Here is a 19,497-nt window from a genome sequence, read left to right as displayed (position 1 = left end):
CCATTCTGAATGACTCTGCTAACCTGGCCTGAAGGGAGGGAAGGGGCAGCAAGTTTCCCTCCCATCTTTCTCTCCAGATGTGGGCCAGCCAGGCAGCCAAAAAGAAGGAATACGTACTGCTTGGGAACCGTATTGCTCAGTGGGTTTTTACAATGTTAGTTATAGGTGTCAGTATTGATGTGCCTTCTACATCGATCACATTGGGAATTGGTAGAATACAGGGGCAGCGTTGTGCTGCAGTGGGTTAAGCTGCCACTTGGGACAACAGCATATCATATAAGAACGCCAGTTCAAGTCCTGGCTGCTCTGCTTCTGATCCATTTTCCTGTTAAGATCCCTGGGAAGGCAGCAGATGATGACCCTTGTACTTGGGTTCCTGCCAACCATGTGGGATACCCAGATGGAGTTCAAGGTTCCTGGCTTCAGCCTGGACCAGCCCAGGCTGTTCTGGGCATTTGGGTAATCTACCAGCAGATGGAAGATCTCTCTGCCTCTCCCTTTCTCTCAGTCACTCTGCCTTTCAGACAAATACATTTTAAAAATACATATTAATAATAAACCATTAAACTTGAAACTAAAAGATGCCATTTGAGCTTTATCTCTGCCATTCACATAGTGATTATCTAAGCCTTAGAGACCCTATCTGCAAAAAGGGTGCAATATTACAATTTGTTTAGAAAAACAAAGACAATCAAAAACGTGAAAGCATCCCATGTGTCCTGTAAATACCTCGGATGCCATCTGTGACAACCACTGGTGTCACTAATTCCTGTGGATACGATGAACTGCGAGAGAAGTGTCCTGGAAACCTTTGGTGGACTAGAAAACCTACTTTAGGCCGGTGCCGCGGCTCAGTAGGCTAATCCTCTGCCTGCGGCACTGGCACCCCGGGTTCTAGTCCCAGTTGGGGCCCCGGAGTCTGTCCTGGTTGCTCCTCTTCCAGTCCAACTCTCTACTGTGGCCCAGGAAGGCAGTGGAGGATGGCCCAAGTGCTTGGGCCCTGCACCTGCAAGGGAGACCAGCAGGAAGCTCCTGGCTCCTGGCTTTGGATTGGCGCAGACCTTTCTCTCTGTCCCCCTCTCTCTCACTGTCTAACTCTGCCTGTCAAAAAAAAAAAAAAAAAAAAGGCCTACTTTAAATTAGAAGTTGCTTCTGAGATGATTCACAAAGCGAACACTCGATGTGCGTATGAACCAACATGCTCAGTGCTGCGGAACACTGGCTTAGAATTACTAGAATCATTATGAATACACGCAGGGTAAAAGCCTTCTTAGGAGCAGCCATTTGGTTGAGACACTGACTTGGACACACACATCCCACGTCAGAGAGCCTGAGTTCAAATCCCATCTCTACTTCCCATCCAGCTTCCAGCTAATGTGTACCCTGGGAGGCAGCAGGTGATGGCTCAGGCAGTTGGCTTCTTGCCTTGCACATGGGAGACTGGGGGTGAGTTCTATGCTCCTGGCTCCAGCCTGACCCAGCCCTGTCTGCTGCAGGCAGTTTGTCTCTCCCTCTGCCTTTCAAATAAATAATATTTTTTTAAAAAATTTACCAAACTGTTTGAAAAACAAAAAACCCTTTTGTAATGAAGCTAAAGGGACTAGTGGTGCAATCTGGAGCCAAAGGGGGCCTGTGTTCAGTGGGAATGTCCCAGAATCTAGATTGCCAAGAAGTTTTATTTATGGCAGTCTTTCTGTGTCGTGTCGGAGGATTTTCCATTTTAAAAAGTGTTAGAAATATTGGTCTCTTTTTTTTTAAGATTTTATTTATTTGAGAGGTAGAGTTACAGACAGTGAGAAGAAGAGACAGAGAGAAAGGTCTTCCTTCAGTTGGTTCACTCCCCAAATGGCCAGGTCTCCCACACGAGTGCAGGGAGCAAGGACTTGGGACATCCTCCACTGCTTTCCCAGGCCACGGCAGAGAGCTGGATTGGAAGAGGAACAGCCAAGACTAGAACCAGTGCCCATATGGGATGCTGGTGCTGTAGGCAGAGGATTAACCCACTGCGCTACAGTGCCGGCCCCAGAAATGATGTTCTTTAGGTAAGAATAATCAAATTTGTACCAGCTAACATTATGTGGGTTTTTTGGGGGTGGGGGAAGATGTATTTATTTGAAAGGAAAAGTGATAAAGGAAAAGAGAAGTCTTCCATCCTCAGGTTCACTGCCCAAATGACAGCAATGTCTGGGGCTGGTCCAGATTGAAGCCAAGAACCTGGAACTCCATCCAGGTCTCTCACATGGGTGGAAGGGGCCCAAGTATTTGGGTCGCCTTCTTCTGCTTTCCCAGGCACATTAGCAGCGAGCTGGATCAAAAAGTGGAGCAGGTGGGACTTGAACTGGCACTCCAATAAGGGATGCTGAAGTTGCAAGTGGCGGCTTAACCTGCTGCAGCACAGCTCTGGCTCCTAGCATGCTTGTTTAACTGCATCCCATCCCAGAATCTGAGATGCTTCTATGAACTGGGACTCTGTCGGAGATAAGATTCGCAGTGTGTGTAAACCTGCCTGGACTACAGACCTGCCCCTCCGTCATCCCACCCCCACACAGACGAGCTTAGGGAACAAGTTCTTCATGGAATGCATTTGTGAGATACTGTTGTAAAGACCAATTACTTTATACTGTTGGAATCCATGAAATTCACATATTTACATTTGGCTAAGTGCCTGAATTTCAGGCACTGTGCTAGGTGCTTTCACGTGTATTGGCTAATCTGCAAAACACACTCCTCTGGGATCAGTAAGGAACTCTTGGCTCAAAGCATTTCAGCAATTATCCCGCAGCTCCTTGGATGAGTGACAGCTGATCATGAACTCGGACATCCAGATCTACACCAGTGCTCGTCTTACAGGCTTGTGCCTTGGCGTGTCTATCCTTGGGCTCAGGTTGAATCTCCTAGATGCTCTGCATAGCTCCCAAACTAAGTTACACAGGGCCTGCTTCATTCAGCACAATCACCTTTGAGAATCACGGAACGTAGCCACTCTCTGGCCAAGAGAGTTTTCCTAATGCATCTTCCATGTAGACCTCTTTCTTGTGCCCGTGGAACAAAGAGTGAACTTCAAAAGGAAAGTTGGCCCAAGTTGAAGTTCTTGGTAATGCTGTGGCTGTTTCTCCAGCTGCTGGAGAAGGCACACTCTGATTCTTTTTCTTTCTCTGGCTACCTGTGTTTTACGCATTGGTGCTCTATTACCCATAGTTGGCCTTCAAAGAGAAAGGACAGAAGAAATAAAAACAGAAAAGGAATTTCTATCAGGTGAACTTTGCAATGTTTCAGCAGCTTATATGAAACACCTTGTAGGGGAAGAGGTTGAAACTCTTGGCCAGCTAATGCATCCACATTACCTGCAAGCCAGGAGCTAAAGCATTTGTCTCTAGACTGGATTTTAGGAAAACACAAAGGGAAGGAAAACAGCACTGATTAAGCACCCACTGTGTACAGGTGCTTTATCCATGTTAACTGATTTCAATTTTAATCATTTCACATGAGTATAGTTCTCATTCTGAAGATAATGAAAATTGGGACCTGGAGAGACTTATTGGACCATAATCATTCAGTAATAAGTAGTTACAAGGCGTGTTTGACTCCAAAGCACTTGTTTTGGGTACTTGCTAAACTACTTCTTGGCTAAACACTATTTCCCTGTAATAAAGAGAAAGAGAGGAAAATGAAAACACAGGTGTTCATAGAATTTGATTATTGAGCTTAATATCTTTGAATTGATCTCTTCGTTTGGACACTTGGAAAAGTATTTTTTAACATTTCATCTTTCTTAAATCGTGTGCTGCTTGATTAAAAATGATAATCTAATTATATGATTAATCACAATTTTAGCTTCCATAAAACTTTTTACTGAGAAGCTCAAAATACTTAATGAGCATTTATGAAGGTTAATTTAACCCCTTTGAAGTATAGATGCATCATCATTATATGTGGGGAAGTGAGGAAACTGAGGCAGGGAGGGGCTAAATACCTTTTCACAACTCTTACTAACTAAGTTAACATCCCAAATCCTGAAGAGGTGTTGTAACACCAAATGTTGCTTTCATTTTGTTGTTCCTTCACATAAATGAATCAAGTAGCCACAACATAAAACACCAGAAAGCATGTGTGTTTTACTCTTGAACAGTCTCTCAACCTTAGTTGAATTATCTGCATTTGGAGGCAGATGGTACTTTCCCATAGGGGAGCATCCTGTGCAGGGTAGGCGTTCATCAGCATCCCAGCTTCTATCCACAGAATGCTGGTACCACCCTCTTCCCAGCTGTGACATGAAGGCTTTCTGCGTACAGCCCCAAATGTTGAGAACTACACACATGCCTAAGAAAATAGCATGCATGTGTGTTATGATTTCTGATAGAATGTTCTTTTATCAATGCCATCTTTCTCTCTACTCTAATAAAGTCTAACAATAGACAGAGAATCCAGAGTAAATTAGGCCTAGAGAGAACATATGGGCATCATCTAGCTTAGCATTTTTTTTCCAGTTCTGTGAAAGATGATATTAGTAGGGGTGGGGAGGAAAACATGTCCAGTGATCAACTTATCTTGGGAAACAGTGTGCTAAACAAGATTTCTTTGTTTAATTAGCAAATATTTGTTCAGTACTTACTATGTCCTAGACACTATGTCCATAGACACTATGTCCATAGACACACATATCTATGGACATAGACACTATGTCCATAGATACATCAATGAACCGAAGACCCGTGTTTCCTAATCTAAGTCAGGTGGCATGTCATACGTGATCTCCACATTGGAGAATGAAAAGGTCCGTCACCGTAATGGGGATTGCAGGGGCCAGGCTTTAGGTAGGAGGTTGCAATTTTAAGTTGAGTGTTTATTTTATTTATCTATTTATTTTGTATTTGATAGAGTTACAGACAGACAGAAAGGTCTTCCCTCCATTGGTTCACCCCCCAAATGGCTGCCACAGCTGGCGCTGCACTGATCCGAAGCCAGGAGCCAGGTGCTTCCTCCTGGTCTCCCATGCGGGTGCAGGGGCCCAAGAACTTGAACCATCCTCCACTGACTTCCTGGGCCACAACAGAGAGCTGGACTGGAAGAGGAGCAACCAGGACTAGAACCTGGTGCTGCCAGCGCCACAGGCGGAGGATTAACCAAGTGATCCACAGCGCTGGCCCCAAGTTGGGTGTTTAAATAGCTTTCCTTTGGCTTGACTGCTTAGAACTAGTGCATGCCAGAGGAACTAGAAGCCTCACAGCAGCTAATCCAGTTGTATTTCCAATAATCCATGCTGTTTCTCTCATTCACATTAGTGGTGGTTGAAGACCATGATGTAGCTTTAATATTGAACCAGCTTTTCTATGGTGATGAAAGCCCCAAAACCCTATGGAGGTAGTTCTGAACTGGGATGACCTTCCTCCCAGGGTCATTTGACAGTGTCTAGGTTGTTCAGACTAGAGGGAAAGAAGTGCTGCTCTGTGTAATGGGTATAGGTCAGGGTTGCTGCCAGATAGCTTTTACACACAAGGCAGCCCCCACCACAAAGGATCACTTGTTCCAAAATGTCCACAGCACTGAGGGTGAGAAACCCTGACCTGGCTTAAGGAGTTTTCACCTCCTTTGAACTGACCAGAAATGATTGCCATATGGGTTTCACATAAAGTGTGTCTGTAAACTTCATTTCTGAGCACATAATGAATTTTACTCATTGGTAATAGGAGAATGGAGGGATCATGAAAATGTGAAGACATGAACCAACACGTATCTACATGACACCTCACACGTCCAGAACTTTCCAAGTTTCTCTCATGGGCTCCTGCGTTTGTATATTAACATAATGCTAAGCATATAGCTGCTTGACTTCTTGCAGGAGAATTCCCAAGTGATTGCCCACATCTCTTATTTTTCTCACAGGTGTTTATGTAGAGTTTAAATAATCACAGTGTCAGCATAGAAAGGTCTTCTCAAATACGGGGCTGAAAAAAAAAATCACATTCAAACATATGTTGCCCATATCCTGTAAGTATGCAGGAACTTTGCTATTTAAATATTTTTCTGGAAAATACATAACTGGCTTAAATTTCATGGTTTCTCAATTGTTCTTCATTACTTGCAGTGAGTAGACTTAAGAAAACGCAATAAAATGTTGTGTAATGACAATCTTAACCCATAAACATTATGTAGCTTTCTAATGGTGCTTCAGAGAAATGCATGCGCATTCCCAAACACTGAGCCCTTTATACTTGGAAGCTGCATAGTCCTATGAATTGTTGCCTTTTGGATCTAGGTCAGCAACCAACTTACATTTAGTTTTAGGCACTGAGATCACCCAGATCTGCAGAGTGACATTGGTGGATTCTTGGGTGTCGTGGTTAGCAGCACAATGGGTAGATTCTCAGAGCTACACGTTGATATTCACGTGAACCTTACCAAGACCCAAATTTATTTGTTTTACCTCCCTACTCTTCCCTTCCCTTTTCATCTTTCTGTTTTTTCCCCTACCCCATCTCACTGATTTTTTTCCCCTCTTCTCATTTATCTGGATTCTTTAGGAATTCTTAGCAACATGTTCTTTCTGTTAGAATTTATGATATCCTCCTTGCTTGCTATCTTATACTAATTCTTTAAGTCTTTATTTCTGTATTTCTTGATTCTGTCTCATGCCAGATTTGAATTCACTTGAATCAAAAACTCATGAGGAGCCCAGTATATTTTAATATAAGGATTCTGGTTTAATGCCAAAAACATTATAAAGTCCAACATGCAGTAACAGTAAGCTTCATATCTAATGACTGAATAAGTATATTTCTATAGAGGTATGAACCTCTGATAATTTCACACTTCTGCCCTCTCTCTTCTCCAGGCTCTCAAGCCTTAGGTATGAACCAGAGCAATTGCAGTCATTTTGCTAGAGAACTTCCTAGGCAGGGTGTGAGTACGACCTGTGACCAGAGCAAGGTCACCAAGCAGCTGGGAATAAACTTGCTCTCAATTTGAATTGCCCCCAGGAAAGGCTGGAGAGCCTGTGAAATTTGTGAACTCAAGTTCCACACAGTAGGCCACAGAATTTCTAGTTCCATAAAAAAATTTTAAAAATTGAGAGGGAAAGGTATGAATCTGTGAATCTGGGAGTTTTAGAAGTACAGTAAGGTAACTACGGAGTGTTTCATGAAGCCAGAATAACAGGAAATAAGAAAGCAAAAGCTCTGGGGATGTGATCCACAGCCATGGTGAAGGCTGCCATGTCCTGTATGCTGCTATATTGCAAGGTCCCTGGTGGTGAAAACAGTAGGGACATGCCTAGAAATGTTTAGGTGAGACATTCCAGTACTCGCCCCTCAAAAAGGGTGAAGGTGAGAGGGGATTTCATGTTGCTCTACTTGAGATCAAACAAGAATCGTGAGGGCCTTCAGTTGGGAAGAGCAGTGGTAGAGGCAGAATGGGAGACTTGGCGTCATCAGATTCATGCTTGAATTTCGTCTCTGCCACCTGTTAGCTTTACCAGAGCTTTTTGCCTTTGAGCAAGCTACTTACCTTCTCTGAAGCTGGATTTTCTTTTCTTTTTTGAAAAAATAAAAGTTCTCTAGATGATGAATATTAAAGATGACAATTTCCATCAGATGTTAGACTCAGTAAATACATCATAGAAAAAGAATACTCTTGATTTATCAGATTTATTCAGCTGTATGCAGTCAGCCCTCCACATCCATGGGTTCCATACCCACAGTTCCAACCAACCACAGATCAAAAATATTCCAAAAAAACTATCTATACTGAACTACATAGACATTTTTTCTTGTCATTATTCCCTAAATGATACAGTGTAGCAACTAGTTACATAGCATTTACATTGTGTTAGGTACTATAAGTAATCTAGAGATTAACATATACAGAAGGATCACATAGGTTATTTGCAAATACTATGCCATTTTTGGTGATGAACTTGAGCTTTTGAGGATTTTGGTATGCTTGGGGAATCCTGGGACCAATCCCTTGCCAATCATGAGGGACAATTGTAATTGCACCAGGCTACGTAGAAGTATGGCCTTTGACATATACAGAGAAAGGCATAGACAACAGTTTTAAAACACATGCATGTTTTAACTCCTAGGCACATCATCAAGGATAACTTGTTAAACTGAACACAAGTTCAGAGAAGATAGGTATGTGGAAGGGCTTTTACTGCACGAATGAAGAAGGCCTCCAGATGAGAGGGGATTTCATGTCAATCAATGCCTTTGCCAAAAATAAGTGTCTCTTAGAATTTAACAACTGCCGGTTCCTTCCCTTTGGATCACTCAAGTCCGAGTCCCTTTTTGTGATTAATAACCGTGAGCCCTTTGGTAGTCCTTCAACCTTAGTTTATTCATTTGTGAAATGGAATTCTAGTACTTGTACTGTCTGCTTCACAGGGTTGTTGTAAGAATCAAATGAGAGAATGTTAATAAAGCTTTCTTGTGAACTACAAGGTATCAAACCAATGTCAAGAATTTCTATCCGTGCTGTAGGTTGAGCAACCACACGAGCCACCAGGATGAGAACCTGTGGCTCAGTCTCCCTCCCAGCAGAGAATCCCTAATGAGCACTTCTCTGTGTTTCTTATGGTTTCCCTTTCCTTTTCCCTTCCTGCACAGATTGGAGTTGAAGTGGTCTCATATCGAATGGTCACGGACTGAATACGAGGTCTGTGAGAATGTGGGTGTGTTGCCCTTGGAAATTACCAGAAGAGGATATTCCATGGACTCGGCCTTTGTTAGTATAAAGGTAATGGCTATAAAATGCAAATTGCTAAGCTAAGACTTCTTTGTTGGTTGGTGCCTTTATTAGAAAAATTCAATGTACTAAGGAAATTTCAAAGCATGGGGATGTTACTGTATTTTGAAAATCCTATGTGCACAATATCCTTATTCCTAGCTTTCATCTGGCCTAATTAACTCCCAGACAGGGTTCTTTAAACCAATTTTTAGTTTTGAAATTGGTCATTTTTTACACATTTTAAGGTTTTATTTCAACATATATGTTTTATTTATTTATTTGAGAGGTAAAGTTAGAGAGGGAGAGACGGAGAGAAAGGTCTACCATATGCTAATATATTCCCCAGGTGGCCACAATGTCCAGAGCTGCGCCTATCCAAAGCCAGCAGCTTCTTCCAGGTCTCCCATCTGGATGCAGGGGCCCAAGCACTGGAGCCATCTTTCGCTGCTTTCCCGGGCTATACGCAGAGAGTTGGATCGGAAAAGGAATAGCCAGGACACAAATCTGATTCCATATGGGATGCTGGCCTCACGGGCAGAGTCTTAGCCTACTGTGCCATAGCACCAGCCAGCACTCTTTTAAGTTTTAAAGTTTGATTTCACAGGGAGATCTAGCCAACTTCATGAACTTGGTCCCAGCTTAGCTGCAGAAAAAGTTAAATGTAAGAAAGTCTGCGGGGGGTACCCAGTGTTTTTAGTCCTCAAATGACTTTCTTTTGGAATGCACCCCAGTAACTTCCCCTAGTATCAGAGGAAGAGGTAAATCAGAAGGCTTAACCCTGTGGTAAGAGTCACCAAGTCATGTAAAATTACCAGAGATTGTATTGGTATAGGAACTCTGATATATGAAGAATTTTCAAGTGATCATTTTTGCATTGGTCAAGTGCTGTTCCTTGCCAATGACCTGAACAATGGAGTACAATCTAGCGTTAAAGGATCTGTTTGGAGTCATAAAAACCACAGCCCTTCAAGAGATGGAGACCATGAGAAGCTGCACATTTAATGATCAAAGGAGGAGAATGAGCCTGACCCTCCTCCTCGGTCTGGTTAAAAAAAAATTAAAAGGAAAGCACAGAGTTAACTTCTGTGGAAAAATGGCATCTCTATTAATTCTCAGTTATTGCAATGAATTCAAATCACCCTCAACACCTCATGCACCCAAGTCAGCCATATCTGGATGTGGTCTGTATCTTTCCAGTGCATATAGGCTCTTTTTCCCCTGAGTTTTATTGTTATTAAAATAGCAGAAAACTCGATATGCTGTGTAATTTTCCAGGAGACTGCTTAGAGGTGGTTTGCTAGTAATCCTCTGGCCCTCCCTAGAAGGCAGCATATGCTGTAGTCTGCAGTTTTGGGCCCTGTTACCATCCACCTTTCCAGGTAGAAAGAGTAGACATGATGTGCATGGAACCTCGTATCTACTTAAACTGAATGCCCACTGTGAACCTGTCTGCTGAGTGTGCAGGCCTTCATCCAACAAGGTCCCTGAGTCTCTCAGGATTTCTATACCTGGAGCACCTCCTACCACCTTACTGGCCACTTGACAGGGAGAGAGAAAGCAGTTTTGCTCCAGTTTGAATTGTGTACCTTCACCTGACTGATTACTCCAACTACCTACCTTGCTCCAGACCATTCTTTTTCCCACATAGGATTCTGTAAACTCAGTGGTGGTAAATACTAGGTAATTGCACATGCAAGACCCATGCAGGGAAATATAGCTCCCAGCATATGGTGGCTACAGGTGTACAATGGGCTGCCTTTTCACAATGAAAGGTGGTTCAGGGGGAGCCTTGGCATTGAAGACCAAGAGCAAATGGAAGTGTGGGAAGTAATACCTCTCTTCAGCAAAATGTTTCCACTGCCTGTGTTTTGTAGTAGAGATGGGTCTGAGAGCTCCTGGAAGAGGAATTATTTTGAAGTTTTTCATTGTGCACATCTTTCCTTTTTGAGAAGGCACAGAACCATATTAACCAACTTCCCTGGCCATCTGAAATGTCTAGAAATAAATGTGCAAAAGTAACAATGCCCGTGATGCCCATGGAAGGTTCTCATTAGATTACCTCCTTTTCAAATCAACCCAGCGTGCTTTGCTTAACACATAGGTAGGCACTTCTTGGGCAAATTTAAGGTCGGAACATCAGAGCCCGAAATCACGCCTTTGGTTTTCAGTGCAGGCGTTCAGGAGCCAAGCATGAGTCCACAGTCCTTTTAAGACTGGGCGATGTGCTTTCCAGCTTACTTGATGGGCCCCTAGAGCTGGGGAATCTGGGTGTAGATTGCCTTTGTGCGGCTGTTCACCAGGGCTGTCAATCCCACAAAGCTCTCATTCATGCCGGTGAAGAGTGATGGTTTCATCCAGACAGGAAAATGGACCAGACTGGTTTGAGTTCATCTGGTCTGAAGGCTTTTGGTGCCCTGGAGCCTGCAGGATCCCTCAGTGCTGGCTGACAGATCATCACCCGGGTGTCAGAAGTATCCCCCCAACCCCCCCCCCCCCCACCTCTCTCTCTCCCTTTTCTTTGATGCACTGCTTTAAAACCAAGCTGGGATAAAGAGAAGGCAGTAAAATAAAATAGTGCTTTAGTAACAAAGGGAAAAAATATTGTTTAAAATTCAAGTGACTTTCTCCAATAACTGAATCACATATAAAGGAGAAGCAATAAAAGAAAGCAAAAAGCTTTCCTTTCCATTGATATTCGTCTTGCAGAAAGGGAACTTTGAGAAAGATCCATGTAAGCTTGACTCTAAAATGGTTTATTACAATAAAAAACCCACATAATATTAAAAACAGATTTAAGAGCATGAGTTTAGTCTAGTATGGGGCACAATTGATTTTTTTTTATTATATAACATTTATCTTTACTTTAAAAAGACATTTGTTTCCCTTTAAGGTCAACCAAGTGTCAGCAACAGTTGGGAAAGATTTCACTGTGACTCCATCTAAACTGATCCAGTTTGATCCAGGTACATTTTCTGTCCACTGTTTGTTTTGCATGTTTGTAACCCAGTCTGGTGATTATGGCAAAGACAGAATATTATACAGCTTTAGCTATCAGGAACTCCTTGGGGATCCACATCACCCCACTCCAGAAGAGTTGAATTTACCTTTATTTTTATTTTATGACAGTGAATGCTCATTTAAAATGAGAAGAAAGATCATAACAAATAGCAAATATAAAATAGCAAAGCAGAAATCCAAAGCAATCAAGAACAAATAAGGTCATTTTAAAAATTATTTAAAGGCCTGGCACAAAGCTATAATCATTTAATTGCCTTGGAGTTTGATGGAAATTCTCAGAATGTTATGTTTATATGAGTTCCTGAAGGGTATTTCTAAATTGTCCTGCTTGGAATAGATTGATCTAGGAAAATTCCCAGGGAAATTATTTGTAAAGGTTTATTTATTTAGTGAAAGGCAGAGGTAGAGAGAGAGAATCTTCCATCTGCTGGCTCATTCCCCAGATGGCCCCCTGTTGGGGCTGACCAGGATGAAGTCAGGAGCCAGGAACTCCACCAAGATCTCCCATGTGAGTGGGAGGAGTCCAGATGCTTGGGCCATCTTTTGCTGCTTTTCCAGTGTACCAGCAGGGAGCTGGATGGGAAATGGAGTAGCTGGAAAGTGAACTGGTGCTCATATAGGATACCAGGCATTGAAGGCAGTGGCTTAACCCACTGTGCCACAGCATAGGCCCCAGGGAAATCATACTTTAACTAAATAGCATTTACTTTTTTTGCATTTGTGGCGAGTAGCTGTTGAATCTAGCAGTTAAAATGCTTCTTGGGACACCTGATACCATATCAGAGAATATGAGTTCTGGTCCCAGCTCCACTCCTGATTCTAGCTTCCTGCAAATGCACACTCTGGGCCAGGAGCAGGTGATGGCTCAAACAGCTGAGTCTGTACCATCCATATGGAGAACTGGATTGAGTTCCTTGCTCCCAGTTTTGGTCTTGCCCAGATCCAGCTGTTGTGGGCATTTGGGAAGTGAACCAGTGAATGGAAGCAATAATAAGCACTTGCACGCTCTCTCTCTCTCTCTCTCTCACACACACACACAGCTTTTCAAATAAATAAAAAGGAAAATTGAATTTGTGGAAAAATTTTGCTAGGTTCCAAAAGGAATACAAAAATACAGTGACTGCTCTCAAGGATGTTTTATCCTCAAAGGCAGTGGGCCAGAGAGACATGAAAACACTCACTGATGGAGCATCAGGACTCCAAGGGTGAGCCATTGTTCTGGCTAAGGAAAGCTCTGAAAGATTTCTCAGGGAAGGCAATACTTAGGCAAGAAGAAAAGGAAGGAAACTCCAGGCTGAGGGTCCAGCACAGAAATGTGGAGACGCTTTGGGGCCAGTGTTGTGGCCTGGAAGGTAAAGCTGGCGCCTGCTATGACAGCATCCCATATGGGCTCTGGGTCAAGTCTCGCTGCTCCACTTCCAATCTAGCTCCCTGCTAATGTGCCTAGATGCTTGCATCTTCCACCACTAACACATAAAATTGCTGGAACAGACCAAGGAAAAAATGGCCTAATGACCATCACCATCCCAAAATTGACAATCATAATATTAAAGGCAGAAAGAAATGGCTTGCTGCTGTTTATCACAGGATGTTTGACCACTGTGCTAATTCCTCAGGGCTGCACAACACAGTACCACGAAGGGAGTGGCTTCAAAAACATACATTTACTCTTGTACAGTTATAGAGGCTGGAATCCAAGGGCAAGGGCAGGATCCGCCTGAGACCTATGAGGGAGAAACTCTCCCCAGCCTCTCTCCCAGCTCCTGGAGCTTTGCTGGTGTTTGTGGGCTTCTCCTGCATCACCCTAGACTCTGCCTTCATCTTCAGTGGTGCCCTTCCTGTGTGTGTCCAAATTTCCTCCCTCTTATAAGTCACAGTAGATTAGGGAGACACCCTTTTCCAGTATGACTCTGTAAATTAATTACATGCACAATTACCCTATTTCCAAATAAGGTCACATTCTGAGTTAGTGGGAGTTAAGACTTAACCTTATGAATTTTTGAAGGGCCAATTCAGCCCGTACAAATGAGCCTTCACTTTGACACTCAGCCACCCAGTGTTGTTATGGCCTCCTTCCTGTGATATGTAACTTACTGACAGGGGATGCGTTGATTCCTCAGGCTGACTACACTGTGCAGGAAAATTGTTCCCATCATAATTTTGATGTTGACCCTCAGGCTGCTACAGGCTCTGGTGTTCTGGTTAACCTGACCATAGACGGGTTTGATGCATTTGCACTGTGCCATTTTTGTTTTGTACATTGTATTAAACTAGTTCTGATCTTTCCAATTTTCCTTTTTTTTTTTTTTAAAGACAGTGTTCCCATTGACTGATTCACTCTGTAAATTCCCACAAAGGCTGAAGTTGGGCCAGGCTGAAGCTGGAAGCCTAGAACTCAGTCTGGGTCTCCCATGTGGGTGACAGGGACTCAATTTATTTGAATCATCACCTGCTGCCTCTCAGGTGCTCAGTAACAGGAAGCTGGAATATGGAGCTGAACTGGGACTGGAACCTGGGTACTCTGATATGGGGTGTGGCTGCCTTTACTGCAAGGCCAAATGTTCACCCCTGTCCCTACTTTTTGGAGTCAAGAGTCTCTGCCATATGTTGTCTTTGTTGTTTGATTTCTGTTTGTGACAAGATCAGGAGTGATTTTGGATTCCAGCAGGTTTTGAGCAGCCCACCAGGAATTCTGTTTGGGTTGATAGGAACTAGAATGCATCACACTAGGGAGGCTCTGAAATTTACCTCTTGGAGATTCACTGGGTAAGATAAATACCCATCTAGAGGAGTTTACATGTTGTTCTGAGTAGATCCTAATGACTTCTGGGGGCTTTAAATAATCTTATAATTGTAGAGATTATTTAAACATTTTAAGAAGTAATACAAGCATATCTTATAATGAGAAAAAACACTTGACTGTTCATTATTTTGGAATTTCTTAAGCCAGTAATAGTTTCATAAACCATAGTTTTGCTTTAGAGAATTTTTCATTTCCCCATACCCAGGTCTAGTCAATCTTTATTTACCCATTTTGTTAATCTTTGCCTCTTTGTGATCTGGTGTCCCCATCCCATTCCTCTGCCACCTTCACCCTCACCCCTTCTTTGCCCGGAGCAATCTGCCCATGCCTTTAAAAGCAGAAGCTTCTATGATCAGGTGGAAGAGTAAAGAGAGCAGTTAAATATAGTGAGATCTTTTAGATTTGGAGAACACTTAGGAAGGAACTGGGGAGAAAGCCTCCTGGTTGCTATTGTGTGAAACCAGTAGGTAGATCCTGACTAGGCTGCATTCTGCTATTGTGACTAATTTTGAATCAGTGTGTAAATGCTCTGCAGAAAAATGATTGTTTTCCTTTCATATATTTGTTCTTGAAAGGTTTGCTGCATTCTCAATTGAAACTTCATTTCTATCAGTCATAATGTTTTCCAAAGGAACAGATCTGTGGCATTTACTGAAAAATATTGAAAAAACATCTTTCAATAACAAAATCTACTTTGCAGGAAAATACTCAGGAATTTACCTTTTCTGTGAAGTGGGATGTGCTGTATATAAAAAGACAGCTTCTCTCTCCTTTTCAGCACCTTTTGTTTTGTGGGAACAGGGAGCCAGTTCAAGCCTTCCAAAAATGCTCCTGTATCTCAGGGACTTAACAAATACTTTGCACCTTGAAAGTAGAAGAGGAAGGGAAAAGAAAAAAAACAATGAAGTTCTTACTTCCAATCTCATTTAGTTAAAAGAAAGTTGGTCCTATATACACACCTGGGTGGGCATAGAAACACAGCTGAACTGCAGACAAATAAATCACAAGCACTTCAGTGAACTCAGAAAAGATTTTTGCTAACCATCTGGTTCTGCTCCATAAGACCCAACAAAAATGGTTTTTTTTGGTGGTGGAAGGAGTACTTAACTTTTTAAAAGAAGAGGGCAGTTGGTTAGGGCTTGAATATATTTTTGTATTGGATTTTTATTTAAAGAATGCATAACTTTTTGTTTCAAAGGTCAAGATATTCACTATTAAGTTTCAGTATCTGTATGCTTTCTGCATTGTTTGCTGTCATTTGCCCATGCCAGTTTTACTGCAGCAGCCACCTATGTGGTCTCACAACTTCTAGCGTCTCTGCTCTCAGTTAACAAGCTAGACTCATTTTGCTGCAACATGCACTTTCAGTGTGCCACTTCTCTTTTCTAGAACCATCTCACTTGCCTGTGGTTTAAAGTCTGAATCTGGCTGTCTGGGTTGCAGGGCTCTCTGCAGTTTGTGAACTACCTTTGCCGTCCTACAGCTTCCTGCCCACTGCTGTGTCCTCTCACCCTCCCCTGACCGAGGCCTCTGCTTTGCCACCTTCCTACCTTTGCTTACATTGTTCTCTCATTTCCTCTGTCCAAATCCTTCCAATTCTGGAGCCTATATATATATATATATATATATACACACACACACACATATATAACATAGCGCTCTAGCCTACACCTCCTGGCAGCTAATCATACACGACTTTGAATAGTTATAACCCTCCATATCCATGGGTTCCAAGTCCACTAATTCAACCAAACGTTGGTCAAAAACACTTGAAAAGAAAATTGTGTCTGCATTGAACCTGTGCGGAATTTTTTCTTTTCATTATTCCCTAACCAATAGAGTATAACAACTATTTTTCAAGAATTGACGTTATATTGAATATTGTAAGTATATGTGATTTAAAGTTTATGGGAGTATAGCATCATTTATATGCAAACACACCACTTTATATGTGGGATTTGAACTCCACTACAGATTCCGGTGTCCTCAGTGGTCCTGGAACCAACCCCCCGTAGTGATCAAAGGACAGCTAACTATGTTTATATCTTAACTCCTCCAAGAAGTTTTAAACTCTTTCAGGTCAGCGTTTGGTTTATGTTACTCTTCTGGTATTGTCCATAGCATCTGTTGTAAAGGTTAGGATACAATACTTACAGAATATGTATTTTGATGGATTGATTCATCCATCAATGATGGGAATTAAATATGATTTTTCAGTAGATGCTTTAACTTGTGTTTTTGCAAAGACTGCAAAATAATTTATTAAATTTGATATTGAAAGCTTAATAAGTGGGCTGTCAGCCTATGTTTTTAAAATAAAATTATTTCAAGGACACCTAATTCTTTGCCTTTAAGTGCAGCCAAGAGTAGGGTAAAGCAGCAGGTTCATTTTTTTTTTCTTTTTTAAGATTTATTTATTTATTTGAAAGGCAGTTACAGAGAGGCAGAGGCAGAGAGAATTCTTCCATCTGCTGGTTCACTCCCCAAATGGCCGCAACAGCCAGAGCTGGGCCAATCCGAAGCCAGGAGCTTCTTCCTGGTCTCCTAGGTGGGTGCGGGGGCCCAAGGATTTGAGTCATCTTCTACTACTTTCCCAGGCCATGGCAGAGAGCTGGATCAGAAGTGGAGCAGCTGGGACTCGAACCAGCACCCATATGGGATACCGGTGCTGCAGGCAGCGGCTTTACCTGCTACGCCACAGCTCTGGCCAAAGTTCATCTTTACTTTGAGTTCTTTCTCTTGGGGATTGTTGAGACTTTGATTAGATCTTGCAGTCTATGTGAGGCCTACCTTTAGGAAAGCATCCATCAAAGGGAAATGGCACAGTGGAGAGGCCTTTCTATAGAAGGCAATCTGCAAAAACTGAGCCATCTTTTCTGAAGAGGAGGCTAGAAAAATGTTTAACTGCTTTATATACAGGAGCATTTATGGAAGTGAAAGCATTCGCATAAGCAAGAGTAAGCGGCACAGTAAGGTTTTGAAAGTTAGTCCTACGAGGTTAAACTCTAAGTTAACTATCTTTCTGCCCCTTCAACTTGAATTTTCTTTCTCCACTGAACAGTGTTCTCTTTATTTCCTACCACTGCTTTTTCTTTTAAATCACCTAAGAGGGACATCCTGTCATTGACAACCTGAAATTGGTCAGAATTAGACAACCTCAAAGTTCCCTTCGGTTTTGTCTTTTGGGGGTTGCTTTGCTTCCTGCTTTGATGGTGGCAGGAGAGCTGGGCAGTGTCTATCACATCAGGACTGTTTTGTATTAACTTCACAAAGCCACTGGGAACCAAGCTCGATTGTAACTGTGTGACTAGAGGCAGACAGAAAGCAAGGGAAGAAATGGCACCATTTATTTCTAGAACCCCCCAGCTCATAAATTCTCTCTAGGAGGGTATCGGACTACTGAGTATTACATTATCAGCAAAAGCGTTTGTGGGCTACAAGGATCTCAGGGAGTAGGGCAGCTGTCTTTAGAAATTAATCGTTTCAAGAGTTCCATGAATTGCGTAAAGTACCAGCCAATAATCATTCCTGTCTGCATCAACATCTTAAGATTTTTTTGAAACCATTAAGATTTTAAGATTGCGGTACTTGTTTATTATTCAGAGAAGGGTTGGGAAAAAATGTAAGTCTTGGATCTCATCTACTCACTGTTTTTTTTCACCCCTTGCATATATAATGCAGCTTACTTTTTTGTTACAGTGTTTGCATTTAAAGGGAATCATCATTGTCCAGGAACAAATGTGGTCTTTCCTTATTATTTGGAAGAACAGCAGGACTTCTGTGAGTTGGTGGGAGTACAATAGCTCACTCAGGCTACTGCAGTCTAGCTGTCGACATGTTAATTAATATATTTCTCTGACACCTAGGTGATTGAAATAGCAATTAAAGAGTAATTAAAATGTTTATTTCTTGTAGGAATGTCAACGAAGACGTGGAATATAGCAATTACCTATGACGGATTGGAGGAAGATGATGAGGTCTTTGAAGTAATTCTGAACTCCCCTGTGAATGCAGTTCTTGGCACAAAGACAAAAGCCACAGTGAAAATTTTGGACTCAAAAGGAGGTATTCTTTTGATCCTCATCTTGAAATCAGGAGCAGTCCTGGCGCTGTAGCTGCTTGCTTTCAACAGCCAACATGCTTGATAACACCTTCAAATCAAAATGCTTAATTTCTTGTCAAGAAAGCAACCTCAGTCATGATGTAGGTCCTTTATTCTGGTTTCGTTTCATGTGGTTTTCCTCCTGCTAGGAACTAGTGCTTGAGAAAAGCAACAGGTCAGTGTGGTTGTTTTCTGCCCACCCGTTTGCTGTTCTCACCGAGGGGGAGACAATGTTGGTGAGAATCTAGCAACAATTATCCTCCCCCCACACACACCCAGAGTTTGCAGGCCTGTAATTATCTTTCTCTGTTAAAAAGAGCTCTCAATGCCTAAAACCTCAGCCCCCACTGTAGTGTGACCAAGAAAACTCTGAGAAGAAGGAATTGGGGGAAAATAGATGTGAAAGATGCAGCCAGCTTGGGGATTGGGAGCAGCTGGAGAATGTTAATGAATGACTTTGGGTTGCTGAGCCAAACAGGTCCTGGATGAGCTATGCTAAAGAACAACCTGCAAACTAAACAAAATAAAAACCAGCCTTGGTGCTGGTTTTCTCCCCCTTCCAAATCCCATCTAGTTCCTTGTCTATTTAGCATTTGAGAAGTGTCCAGTAGCAGACTCAATCTTATGCCCCTATTTTTCACATCTGTCATACCCTGTGATCCATGTTTGTTTGTTTTTTCTTACCTGGAATCCATTATCTCCTCTTTTTCACCCTAATTAAAAAAAATGGGCACTATCCTGTTTCCTGTATAATATCTGTATTTTCAAACCATCTCTCCCTGGCATCCTTCCTCACATTTATTTCTTTTCCAATAGAATTTTCTCATCATGTTAAGCAGACAGAAATAAC

General features: G+C 42.2%; 1 protein-coding gene across 6 annotated transcripts in view; it reads left to right on the top strand.

The window, feature by feature from the left end:
• FREM1 (FRAS1 related extracellular matrix 1) overlaps positions 1-19,497 on the top strand; it is a 179,531-nt gene that overhangs the window by 143,866 nt on the left and 16,168 nt on the right. For all 6 annotated transcript variants that reach the window (XM_070052347.1, XM_002708087.5, XM_051845518.2 and 3 more), the window contains 3 exons: positions 8,604-8,733; positions 11,615-11,687; positions 18,461-18,610. In XM_070052347.1, coding sequence (XP_069908448.1) covers positions 8,604-8,733; positions 11,615-11,687; positions 18,461-18,610 — 353 coding nt within the window. The remainder of the gene's footprint in view (positions 1-8,603; positions 8,734-11,614; positions 11,688-18,460; positions 18,611-19,497) is intronic.

The sequence above is a fragment of the Oryctolagus cuniculus genome, chromosome 1 (assembly GCF_964237555.1).
Source record: "Oryctolagus cuniculus chromosome 1, mOryCun1.1, whole genome shotgun sequence".
In the NCBI taxonomy this organism is placed as follows: Eukaryota; Metazoa; Chordata; class Mammalia; order Lagomorpha; family Leporidae; genus Oryctolagus; species Oryctolagus cuniculus.
The sequence above is the reverse complement of the archived record's forward strand: the minus strand, read 5'-3'. Positions and strand labels throughout refer to the sequence as shown.